Source organism: Mycteria americana, chromosome 9 (assembly GCF_035582795.1).
Source record: "Mycteria americana isolate JAX WOST 10 ecotype Jacksonville Zoo and Gardens chromosome 9, USCA_MyAme_1.0, whole genome shotgun sequence".
In the NCBI taxonomy this organism is placed as follows: Eukaryota; Metazoa; Chordata; class Aves; order Ciconiiformes; family Ciconiidae; genus Mycteria; species Mycteria americana.
This window is the reverse complement of record NC_134373.1, coordinates 6149227-6162500: the sequence shown is the minus strand read 5'-3', so window position 1 is coordinate 6162500 and position 13274 is coordinate 6149227. Positions and strand designations below refer to the sequence as shown.

The 13274-nt window shown below is 47.8% G+C and overlaps 1 protein-coding gene across 1 annotated transcript in view; it reads left to right on the top strand.

Annotated features, from left to right (window-relative positions):
• The first annotated feature begins 1428 nt into the window (after positions 1 to 1428).
• MAP2 (microtubule associated protein 2) overlaps positions 1429 to 13274 on the top strand; it is a 75147-nt gene continuing 63301 nt past the window's right edge. Inside the window, exon 1 of the mRNA XM_075511225.1 lies at positions 1429 to 1690. Coding sequence (XP_075367340.1) covers positions 1429 to 1690 — 262 coding nt within the window. The remainder of the gene's footprint in view (positions 1691 to 13274) is intronic.

The window sequence follows — 13274 nt, the reverse complement described above, 5'->3', positions numbered from 1 at the left end:
AAAGAGTTATTAGTCCTTTTTGGGGTGGAACTACAGTTTGAGTCACATATTTATTGTGAATGAAATCTAATTTTCATGATTCAGCATGATTTTTTAATTTACAGTAGCTCTGAAAGCCATTATTATTAAACGATAATATCCAATCAGGAAGGGGTCAAGTTATCAATTGTGAATGATTATCTGGCAAATAACAATAGCTTTTTCTCATGTTCAGAGGTTTTCTGCAAACTGACTTGACTCTGTGGAAACTAGGTTTTTCTCCTGGTTTGTTTGTTTGGGTTTTGTTAAATGTCTGCAGAATATATGCACCATCCAGTTTTGTGCCTTCTTTTCTAGACTGTGATACGTGACTGGTTGTCTGCATTCAGCTGATTTCTTTTAGGTGGTGTTTTTTCTCCCAGGAAAAAAAGGTGGCAAGTGCTTTTGGAAAAGGCCTGCTGGTTTTCACTTCAAAGTAGCTAGCCCAGGTCAAGCCTTTCTCTCCTCGCCAGAGGTTACCTTATCATGGAAACGTGGATTATGATATGTTGTCTTCCTAGGCTTACATATTGAGGAGCTACGACTACATTTTTATGTGAGGAGTAGCCAAAGCCTACGGCTTGTGCAGTGGCATCTTTTCCTGGCTTGGACGAATGAGAGCTAATTAACAGGAATGAAATACGTGTGAAGTAGCAAATAATGATTAGTTTTGTTTATGTATAAATACTGATAGTCATAAGAGAATGCAAATGCTTGTGTGGGAAACAACTGTTCCCCACAGGCTGTTTTGGACAAAAGGGAATGTTCACAAAATAGCAAGTAAGAGGGGATATAAACAGGGTCAAATAGCACATATGTTCGGGAACCCAGTGAATGTTCTCAAACGTGGTTTCTGTCATGGCTAGCAGCAGATTGCACGTGCCGCAGAGGACGCATCGCCCTGTGCCCGAAGAGCACCTGCTCTTTGCAACTGCAATGAAAATTGCAATAGCAGCTTCACTTCTTTTAGCAGTTGTGGCATTCTTCCCTTTATCACCCCAGAAGATGTCGTTGCATTATGATGACTGATTCACTTCTTCATTAAGTGGGTCGACTTTTAACTGTAATTAATGAGTTAAAATCAGATTAAGGAAAGGGCAGCCCTCAAGAAACTGGTGCTAATAATTGCAAGGCATATGGGAGTCAGGGAGGACTTGACCCATAATTTTTACCACTTGTGGTTTGTTTTGGTTTTAAAGCACTTCACTTACGCCCAGGACAGACAAGCAGAGACACTTCTGCATTTAAACCCTCTCTCATCTGCCAGATGTGAGTTTCCCCAGCAGCGCTGCTGGTAACGTGCCTGTGCTGCGCCCGGTCGCTGCCTGCCGGGCAGGGGCACAGTCACCCACTTGGAGCTGATCTCTCCTGCTAATGTCGTTACAGGCCAAGTGGTGAAGGCAAGGAAACATGGCGGAAGATAGGAAAGACGAAGCCAAGGCACCGCACTGGACTTCAGGTCAGCTAACAGAGGCTTCTTCGCACCCACATTCACCTGAAATTAAGGAACAGGGTGGTGCGGGTGCCGGACTGGTCAGAAGTGCCAATGGATTTCCCTACCAAGAGGACGAGGAGCCGGGGCTGGGCGGCCACGAGCAGCCAGGAACGTACGCTCGGACCAAAGAGAATGGGATCAATGGAGAGCTGTCAGCAGGGGACAGAGAGACTGCAGGTAATGCACCTCGATGCCCCACCATGAAACACGGGGCTCTGCAGACCGCTGGATGATGTTTCTCCAAGGGGAAATGTTAGCTGGAGCCAAGCATGCCCTGGGGCACAGGGGAGCTCACATGAGGGAGTGCGTGCCTTGGAAGGGCACTAGTTCTTCACAGCAAGGGCTGCATCTTCACCTCGGTTTGCACAGCTTGCGTCCTTACCCAGGGCAGTGCTCTGAGAAGACTTCAGGAAAGGCATGACGGTGCCTTAGTGTGTCTTGGTAGATGGGACAGGGTCACCTCTCTGGGGATGAGAGAACAGGCTGGTGCAGAGCAGCCGCTTCGCTCCTCTGGGCTGGAAGAGAGCAGGAAGCTGCTCAGCTGTTGTGCACAGATAGCTCATGTTGCTTTTGCATGCTTTTGTGTGTGCATGAATGATGGGTTCTCCTGTTATTGCTCACAAGTAACAACACCTTCTTGAAACCACCAACTATTTGCAGAATAATCTGTTGCTCAATCTGACCTGGAATACCACAGTTCAGTGTCAGCATTTATTCACCCTTGCCCAGGCATATGTCATGATATACCCCAGCCAGCAACTAAGCCCCACACAGCCGCTCACTCATTCCACCCCAGTGGGATGGGGGAGAGAATCAGAAGAGTGAAAGTGAGAAAACTCATGGGTTGGGATAAAGACAGTTTCACAGGGAAAGCAAAAGCCGCGCACGCAAGCAAAGCAAAGCAAGGAATTCCTTCACTCCTTCCCATGGGCAGGCAGGTGTTCAGCCATCTCCAGGAAAGCAGGGCTCCATCACGCGTAATGGTTAATTGGGAAGACAAACGCCATCACTCTGAACATGCCCTGCTTCCTTCTTCTTCCCCCAGCTTTACATGCTGAGCATGACGCCATATGGTGTGGGATATCCCTTTGGTCAGCTGGGGTCAGCTGTCCTGGCTGTGTCCCCTCCCAGCTTCTTGTGCCCCCCTCAGCCCACTGGCTGGTGGGGTGGGGTGAGGAGCAGAAAAGGCCTTGACTCTGTGTAAGCACTGCTCAGCAGTAATGAAAACATCCCTGTGTTATCAACACTGTTTTCAGCACAAATCCACAACATAGCCCCATACTAGCTACTATGAAGAAAATTAACTCTATCCCCGCCAAAACCAGCATAGCATATTTCACTGGATACTCACTGGGACTTTGTCTATTTGTAAACTATGTTAGGATTTTAGGATTCAGCTTGTTATTTGGGAAAGAAAAAGTGTGACTGTGTCAAAATGAAATATGCAAATCAAATTTCCTGTTTTAGAAATAAATGCTAATTCTCTCTGTGCAGAGTTCCCACTTTAAACCCGAAATGCACAGTGCAAGAGAAATCTCTTGTACAGACACAACTGCCCTTGATGCATCCATCCATGCATGCTAAAGAGATCTTTCTAGCAATGTTTCTTGGCTGTTGACAGCATTTGGAGATGCCATCCATAATTTCTCAGCAGCTGGAGAATTTTAAGGCTCTTGGACCTTACAGTCATTTCATAAGCAATTGTGCCGGAAATGGATCTCTCTGCTACAAGTAAATGGGTTTAGATTTTAAGAGTCTCTTCTTGTAGATAGCCAAAACTTGTAAGCCAAAGGTAAAAGAAATCCTGTGTAAGCATTCAGGTGAACACACTGTTGATGATTGTTTGGTGGGATGATAACAAGGTCTTGTCTCTTTGCTGTAACCCAACTTTGTGTTATGCTTAGCCAGCAAATAAACAGGAGCAGATGTACAGGAATCACAGAGGTAAGATGCTGCAGTTCTTAGGGGTTGGCGTGGGCTGTGGGAAGACTGAGCGCGTTTCTCTTCTTTGCCACAGATTTTTCACGCAATCTTGGACAAGTCCCACCCATACACATGGAGAAGTGGGAATAACTTTAGAGGATGAAGAGGAATTTCCTCTCCTTAGAAAGCAAGGAGAGAAATGCTCTTCTCAGGCTTTCTCAAGCTCAGGTTCTGAGCAGTTGTCAGTGTCTGAGAGAGACCTGAGAGGAGTTTGCAGCTAATGGGTGAGAGGAGGTGGGAACCCACTGCTGCCCATCAGCGGGCATCGTAGTAGTGTATTTTCATGTTGCTTTTTGAAGCAAGGGGTTAAACAGCAGAACAAGTAAAAATGAAGCAGTGTAGTCTAGAGGAGGCAGTGGGACTGGGGACATACACTTGCCAAGGGAACAAGACTGCTCTTGATCTGGATGAAGTTTGCTTCAACCACCACTTTGTGGCCTTGTTTCGTCCTCCTCTGCTTTTTTCTCACTGTCTGCTTAGATTGCAAGATCTCTGGTGTGGGGACTTACTGTCGATACATACAGTTTTTGTTTAGGATTCTTAATATAGCTTATCTCGTAGCATCTTTGTCCTTGAACACCAGAAGAGTCCCTAAAACTGCTTGCCTTCATGCATGAATTCCTAGCTCTCTGGAAACTTGTGCACTGCACACTCACACACTGGCTAAGCCCATATTTAATGAATGCAATGTAAACCATCTTAGGATATTTAAGATATATTTTTAATCATTTTTCTCTTTTTGAAGGAGAAACCTGTTGGGAACTTACTGTGGTGATAGAAAGGGACTGGGGCGTGTGTTGCCATTTTACACTAGTATTTACTAGCTGGATGTGCTTAATGTATTGTGAAGCAGGAAGTTTAGAGGTGGATTTTTGATATTTGATTCAGCGTTTGATCTTGAAATCAGGATTCCATTCGCCACCAAATTCAGTCATCTTTGCTGTGTTTGTCAGCTTGTAAATTTTAACTGCAGTGGGGTGTTGTATCGAGTAGGGTTTTTAAATGCCACTCTGATACACGTAATTACCAATCATTTAATCATTTGCAGTAGCTTACTGACCCCAAACAGCTGAGGAGAAAATGCACAGGAACCCAAGGTCGACCAAGATAATTAAGCCAAACTGTGGGTTTGAGTGGATTTACAGGGATTTTATTTTCCCTGGTGCAAGTCCAGTACCATACCCTAGGAAAATCTCTGGCTTGTCAGCCTTCGTGTCAGAGTCCGTAAATCCCCAGCAACTGCAACAACCAGCTCATCCGCAGCAGAGCACTAGTATGAACAGGGCGTTTCCCAGGCAGTTGCCCATTGCCCCATCCCTGCTGATGGGAGCTCAGTTACATTTTGAGGCATTTCGGCTAAGGAAGCTCTCCAGCACCTGACTGACCCAGCAGCTGGGTTTTAGTCACAAAATGGCCCTCTCCTGGGGAGAGGTATTCTGCAGCAGTGCAATGGTAGCAGGGCACCCATTTGCAGGGCTCGTGCTGTAAAATCTGAGGGCTGTGTGTTAAGGGGAAGGTTAGAGTCAGGCCACCAGGACAAAGGCACCTTATGCCAACACTGATGCAGAGGCGAGGGGTGGTAATGGGGGAGGAAATAACAGTTCTTGCCAAAACACATCCAATCCATCTCTGCAAGTGACATTTTTAGGTTTGCACAGTTAAAATTTGCCTTCCTGTATATATGTGTTTCTCTCTCTCTTGGCGTCTGTCTAAGAGTTACTGAGTCTGACCTCAATTTTAGAATCCTCTGAATTTGGCTCTTGTGTTGCCTTTGATTGATCTGTCTCGGTATCACACTGGTAATGGCTGCATTATGGAGACACATCAATGCCCTCCTTTCAAATGCACCGATGGGAACGTGGGAGAGTGCACAGCACTGTGGACAGGGCAGCCTCAGGGCCTGATCCGGCATCCACTGAAGTCAAAGGCAAATACATGTGAGAGAATAGGCCGGGTTTTTTGGCACAGCCCATAGGAAGCTGTTATAGATGTGATATAAGTAAGGGCGGTAAAGCAGCTATTCCTTTTTGTATGTATTTGTGTATGTAGATATTTGTATATATACTTGGGCTGCCCCTGGCAGACCAGCTCAGCCCCTCCATCCTCAGCCCCATGCCTCTGCCAGCCACAAGTCCCACGCTGCTCCCAAGGAGCTCCTGCAGACACCTTGCCTTTGGGGTGGTCTGCAGCACCCCACAGCCCAAGATCCACCTAGTTTCAACGTGCTCTCCCTGATCCATGCCTGTCCATGTCCTTTCTTGCCTGCACACATACACTGGGCATCTTTGGTGAGGATTTTGGAAGTACTAAGAGGGGAGGAAGACATCTGTAGCTCTTGTCAAGCCTAACATTTTCACGTCACATGAGATGTGTGCTGCAAAGGAGGCATGATAGTGTAATCTTCAGAAACTCATTCTGAAGTGGGCTGATGTGGAAAGCTTTGGATTGGACCCCATGGTAGAGCACAGGATGTGTTTGACTTGTAATGAAATATGAGAGTGGCAGCCTTTTCTTTGCTTACTGAAAAGTCGTGATCAAGTAACTGTGAGGAAGCACTGAGGAGCAGTACAGATGCGCTGCAGTGTTCCCTGGGAACTAGCAATTCAACACAATCCATTGTATTTGACTTGCAAGGAACATCAAGCTGCAAAAGGTTTGGTTTTTTTACACTGAAAATGCATTTATTTTTCTTTTCAGTAACATGACTAACCTGTCAAATGTATATAATTAGCACATTCCAATTAGGGGTAAAAGTAGTTAGATGTATTGTGAAGCATCTTCTACAATGTGTCTTTATGTACAGTGACTCAGCTGATTGAGTGCTTTTTTCATTATATGCCAAATTCAGGTTTATAATCGGAGGGAGTTTGGATTACCCACTGTCGTGGTTTAACCCTAGCCAGCAACTGAGCTGCCTTGGCGGGTTTGTGGAAGTGTGATATAATCAATCTGCCAGGCCTCCCCATATTTATATTTCAGCCATCATCCTCCATGCTACACAGGCTTTAACCACTTGGCTTGTTTAATCTGTGTGTATATATTAAAAGATAGGAGAGGTGTTGTGTTGCGTGGAGTTACGGGGCACCAAAGCTGAGCTCAGGTCAGGTCACTGCTGCACTTGCACTGCTTCTTGTAAGGCTTGTCCTCCATTGGTTCAGGTGGTTCCTGCTATAGTAATTTCAGTAACATGCAACTCAGATCCTGGATTACAACAATTTAAAAGTACTTCTATTACAATCTCCACCCCAGTCCCTTTGGACCAGACCATAGGGTTTAACATTGCAGTGAACTCCTCCCCTTGCCCCTGCTCCAGCTTGGATTTATCCACAGACTGCAGTCCCTTAGGGGTGTACCTGCTCCAAGTGGAGCCTTATCTATGCGCCACAGTCTCTCCAGGGGTATACCTGCTGCGGCACAGACTTATCCACAGCCACAGTTGCTTTGAGGTGCACCTGTACCAGCATGGCCTTCTCCATGGACCACATTGCCTTCAGAGGTGTTCCTGTTCCAGCGTGGCCTTACCCACAGCCACAGTCCCTTCAGGAGTGAACCTGCTCCAACATGGCCTTACCCATGGCTGTAGTCCCTCCAGGGGAGTACCTGCTCTGTTGTGGGCTTATCCATGGCCACATGCTTTGAGGTGTACCTTCAAAGGTGTAGAGCCACTGATGCTTGAAGGTGTACCTGCTGCAGCCATGCAGAGCCACTGATGCTTGAAGGTGTACCTGCTGCAGCATGGGCTTATCCACAGTCACAGATGCTTTGAGGTGCACCTTCTCCAGCGTGGACTTACCCTTGGGCCACAATCCCTTCAGAGGTGTACCTGCTGCGGCACAGACATAAACACGGCCACAGACACTTCGAGATGTACCTGCTCTCGTGTGGGCTTATCCACGGCCACAGACGCTTTGGGGTGTCCTGCTCCTGCGTGGACTCATCCACAGGTCACAGTCCCTTCAACTCAAGTTCACACTGGAGTTCCAGCTGGTCCAGTACAGCAGCACAGAACCAGCAGTGATGCCCTGGCCATCTGCCAGCCCAGGCGCATGGCCATCCCTGTTATCAAAGTGTTCCCAGGCACAGAAGAGTCGGGTGATCAGCAGGACAGCAAGCAGCAAAAGCAAAAAGCAGCCACTAATGAGCACTAGACTCTAATATACAGTAAGGCAAGCGAGCCCCATGGCCAGCACAGGAGCCTGCCAATTAATAGCTAAACAGCAATAACAGCTGTAAATTCGATCTAGCACATTCCAATCAAACCTGTCATTATCTCGAACTCTTCGAGCCCCACGTTGGGTGCCAAAAAGGACTGTCATGGTTTAACCCCAGCCAGCAACTAAGCCCCACACAGCTGCTCGCTCACTCCACCCCAGCGGGATGGGGAAGAGAATCAGAAGAGTAAAAATGAGAGAAGTTGTGGGTTGAGATAAAGACAGTTTAACAGGTAAAGCAAAAGCCGTGCACAGAAGCAAAGCGAAGCAAGGAATTCCTTCACTCCTTCCCATGGGCAGGCAGGTGTTCAGCCATCTCCAGGAAAGCAGGGCTCCATCACGCGTAATGGTTAATTGGGAAGACAAACGCCATCGCTCTGAATGTCCTCCCCTGCCTTCTCCTTCCCCCAGCTTTATATACCGAGCATGATGCCATATGGTATGGAATAGCCCTTTGGTCAGCTGGGGTCAGCTGTCCCGGCTGTGTCCCCTCCCAGCTCCTTGTGCCCCCCATCCCACTGGCTGGTGGGGTGGGGTGAGAGGCAGAAAAGGCCTTGACTCTGTGTAAGCACTGCTCAGCAGTAACTAAAACATCCCTGTGTTATCAGCACTGTTGTCAGCACAAATGCAAAACAGAGCCCCATACTAGCTACTGTGAAGAAAATTAACTCTATCCCAGCCAAAACCAGCACACCCACCCAGTTATTTGATGAATTATTTTTTTGACAGATGAAGGGAAAGCATTTCCTGAAATCCTATTACCAGAGCCTCAGGACAGTGGCTCTGTCCTGGTGTCAGTCAGTGTTAAGGACAGTAATGTGTCCTGCCAGAGTGACAAGCAGAGCCCTTCATTAATTGGTAGGGTACCCAAACCATGTGGGGTGCAAAGAGACTGCCAGAAAATTGTAGCAGTCTTCCTGACACAGCACAGTGGACCAATTGCAGGTTGAGCATTCCTGCCTTGTTTTTTAGAGCCCTTGAGTTGCAGGAAAGGCGGGTGAGAGGGAGCCCATGACAGGTAAATGAGAGAGGCTGGGATTTTTGGTGGCTGGGGGGACCCACAGACTGGTATGTGTTAGTCTGCAGGTGGAACAGAAAGAGGTGGGAGCCCTAGACCTGTGAGGAGGAATGGAGAAGTGGCAGCATTGAGCTGAGGGGTGAGTGAGGGGCTGAGGAAGGGTGGGGGAGCAGACCCAGCAGTGGGGAGCGAGGAGAGGCGAAGGGCCGAGAGTTGGTCAGATGAAAGCTGTGAGGGAGCAAAGCAGGGTGGGAAGTGGCAGGGAGAGAAGGAAAAATTGAAGAGAAGGTAAGGACAATAGAAAGAGGTTCAGTTTTATCTGTTCATCCAGAGCCAACACAGCTTTTGCATGACGGCCGGTATTACCCCGGAGAGGAAGGGATTCAGGCAGCAGGAATAGCGCAGTCTGCAGGGAACAACCGAGGAGAAAAGTGGCAAGGGGCAATTCATGTTATAGCCCTGAATGTTATTTATTCTAATTCAGCCATTTGTTTTAGGCATTGTTCAACCAGACTAAATGGGCATCTGCAACAAATCTATTCCTGTGACCAGCTACTCTTTAAATAAGCATATTTAAATAAGCTGCAGGGAATGTCAGCCTGAAAGACTGCCCGGTCATGGCCAGTAAATACTTGAGCAGAGGTGGGGAGTCCCTTTAGGTTGGCTATGCAAAGAAGCTGTGGTGAAGATAGGGATAGTGCTGGTTTCAGCCACCTGGGAGTGTGTCAAGGAAACAGTCTGTGTCCCATCGTCTTTCCTAGCCTTGTCTTGTAGTAGCCACTCTCCAGGTAAAGAGGATCTTGTTCATGGCCCTCACCACCACTGTGCTGTTAGAAAATCACCATGACACTTAGTTCTGCCGGTTCAGGGTGCTCAGCCCACGAGGGCCAGGACTGGAGCTGCGATGGCGGGTTGTGCAGGGACAGGATTGCAGCTCTGTGCAAGGGGTCACGACAGCCTCTCCAGGCTGAAACTGCACTGAGTCATCGCTTGGTCCCATGGTGTGTTAATGGTTTTTCCCCTTCTAGTGACTTCTCATTTAACTTCTTTTCCTTTGTGTGTCTTTCTCTCTCTCTTGCCATACAAGTGATAATAGTCAGATGGCACTGCCAGTAAACATACAAACAGGCCTTCTTTGTACGGAGGCCTTTTTAGTCTTTCTTTCCAACAGGACTGCTTTGTCAGAGCTTTCCTTTTCGTTTGGCTGTTTGCACTGGCCATCCTGCTGCTGCCTAAGCCCTCCTGGAGTTACCAGAGCCCCCCACAAGCTCCCTGAATGCCTGTTCCCCAAAGGTGCCTCTCAGCTTTTGTGTCAGATGTGCATTTTCAGCAAGCGGCATGTCTCGAGCAACATGGACAAAATGCACAGAAGGATGCAAAATCAATGACATTCAAAGATGAATGTGATTGCTGTGTTTGTCCCATTTCAGTTGTTTATTTTACAAAGCTGGAAGACTGCATCTTACCATGTCATTGATGGCTCCCATGGGAAAGAAGCTGTTAATTAGGCATTTTGATCTCCCTCCTTTTGCCCAGGAAATGTGACAGTAATTACTGTACACCATCATCTTTGCCAATTTAGATACAGGCAAACATACCAGACTTCTAAAGCTTTTCTTCTCTGTGTTAAGAGTAATACAAGTGTCATTTTCTGAGACACATTATTGGAATATTTTAGACGTTCAAATTATGTTGCCAAAGAGAGCAAAGATGGAGGCAGCAGAACCTCTTTGGGGCACTCGTAGAAAATGGATTTTTTTTTTACCATTCTCTCTTAAGCTTGCTGTAGAGGTCCTCTCAGCTGTCCCTCTGCAGAGGACTGGGAATGAGGCCAGAGAAACTCCGTCTTTTCCCATCCGTCTCCCACCCCCAGCTATCATCTCCCTGACTCTGAAAATTCACTAACTGCTGCAAAGACCAGTCTCTGCAGGTTTTTCTGTGGCTGGCACTATTGGTCACTAAATCCAGTAAGACATTGCATTTTGTCCATCCCTAACTTCTCTGAGGGGTTGGCTCTGTCCTCCCACCTCCTCTTGAGACTTCAGAAATCAGTCAGTCAGTGATTGAAATGTATTGGTAGGAGCTGGAGGGTCTGGCACAGTTTTGGACAGTGCAAGCATGCAAAAATTATTGCCTGAAAGGCAGTGAGGTGAGATAACCCAGTGTGCCAGTGCTGTTGCCTCCCATGGCTGGGAGTCAGACACCTGGAGAAGTTCAGCCATCCGTCTCTTTTATCCCTAAAGCTCTTCTGAAAATGTCAGCACGTGGTTCAGATTCACTTTTGAAAACTGTATCTCAAACCAGGTGCAGTGACACCATTAGAGTCAACTGCTGCATTGTGCCATGTCAGCATTGAATCTGGCCAAGAGAAGGCATCAACCAGCCATTTCCTTTGGGCTCCCTGTTGGTGTTTTGATTCACTTTGGCGTTTTCTTGTTGAGGTATGAGCATCGTAAGAGGGAATTGCATAAGCAGCTGTGCTTCCTTAAGGAGTAATAGCAAAACGCGTGTGAGTGTGTTGGCCTGGCAACCAGCGCTCACTTGGTGCCGTCAGTGTTCCCAGAAAAAGTAATCGATAAGAACCTTGGAGATGCAACATGGAGCAACAAGGCCAGGATATGGAGGAAATATCTTTCATAACGTGTTGTTCTGACCACACCAGTCAATTCAGGCTATATGCCACGAGCACTGTTTGTCAAAGGTACCTCTTGAAAATGTGTGCAGCTGTTCTTCAGGGGCTGCTGTAGCCAGCATAGCTATTGCTGCTGCAGAGTGAGTATCCCATCAAATACAGAACACATCCTGGGAGTTAAATTTTTGCTTTTGTCTCCCCTTTTTGTGGGCAAAAATTTGCCCTTTGTCTGTTCACTTCTGCTCTTCCTCTGTGCCATCCATATTTGACTGCCTGCTCTGATGGGGGTTGTAAATCCTAACTTTGCTGTTTCCACGGGCCGGCTCTCGACCCTCCAGCATTGGTGTTAGCTGAGTGACTGGTGGGGCAGTTGTGTCCAGAGGCCACATTCTAAATCGTTGTGCTGGAGTCGTTTTCAGTGTATGGTAGGAGACATCTTGTGCATTTATGAATTATGTAAAGTAGACAAGGCTTGTAAAAGCCAGGAGAAAAGGCAGACAGGTGTGAAGAGAACTACCCCAGGTCACGCAGAAGGGCTGCAGCAGAGCCACAGGCAGGTGGCACGGCTCTGTGCAGGGCTGCACGCTGCCTCTCTGCGGGCTCCTGCCCTCTGGGCTTGGCTCAGCTCTGCCCCTTGCAGAAAGGTGAAGGTGGAGTGCTTCAATGGCTCTTCCCTGTCACGTCTGAAGGGAAGCCATCATGGTCTCCATCCCCAGGATGGCAGCATGAAGGACATGCAGGAGCACTGGGCAATATTTGGCAGTGGGCAGTGGTCTTTGCAATTGCATCTGTAAGGTGGTATCGCTGAGGACTGTGCTAGCATATAATTTTCCGTTCCAGTTTTGATCTGAGGGCAGGAAGATTTGGAGGAAGGTTCATTACCAAACAACAGAGCCTTGTTTTGCAGACACACAGCTGCTCTTGTTTCGGGCAGAGCTGAAATGGCATTTTCTTCTCTAAAGTCACCTTGAAAGAGAAGCAGCAGGTTCTTAGCTGACAGCCCGGGACATGCTGGTGGGCATCGCCTGCCTCATTTCCTAGCCCCTCGCCCTGTGCACGGCTCTCAGGGTCTCACACTCTGTGGAGCAGCAGAGCCCAGAGCCGTGGTCATTAACCTGCTCACCCCCACGCTTCGGAAATCCCTTCCTCCCCTTTCCCATTACGGACGCTCATGTGTGGCTTGGTGTGCTTTCCAGCCCTGGCTAACCACAGGTTAGCCCAGCGCAAGGCACAGCTCCCCGCCGTCCCCAGGTGCTCCTGACAGAGGCAGGTCCTCCCGACGCACGGGCTGGACGTCTGCCCTTCCACATGTAGCTGGGTGTGGGTTTAACCTTGGGCGGAGAGGAGGTAGGTACCATCAGATCACTTACAAAAATGAGAGTCGCACAAACAGTCTGCTGCTCCTGCAAGGAGTGCCAGGCGTTGCTGATTTCTTTTTTCCGTGTTGCCATGCCAACACGTCCCTGTGCAGAGTGAGATCTCTTTTTAAGCTCCTCCGAGAGAAAGTATGTAGCCTGGGAGCTTATTTAGCATTCAGGAGTGCACAGCCTCTCTGTAACGGCTCTGAGCCACAGCCAGGCTGTCTGACAAAGGAAAGGAGGATTTAATTTTTTTTCCTTTTCCTCTAGCGTTTGCTTCTCAAGGTTAAGGGAGACAGGATAGATGGGGAGAGAGACTGGGAGCGCTTTGCGATGGGGACCTCACTCTGCTGCCCTCACAGAGGCACGACTTCCATGGAAACGAAAAGGAAATATTACTTTGGGGTGTATTTACAGTGCAAGATACATGTGTGAGATATATATATGCAAATTTCTTGGTTTGACTAACCCTGATGAGCTACTCTGTATTAAAATTGGAAAGTAAAGGCAATCTGGGTTTTAATTTGAGCAAGGAACTCAAAGGAAGCCAGGGACAACC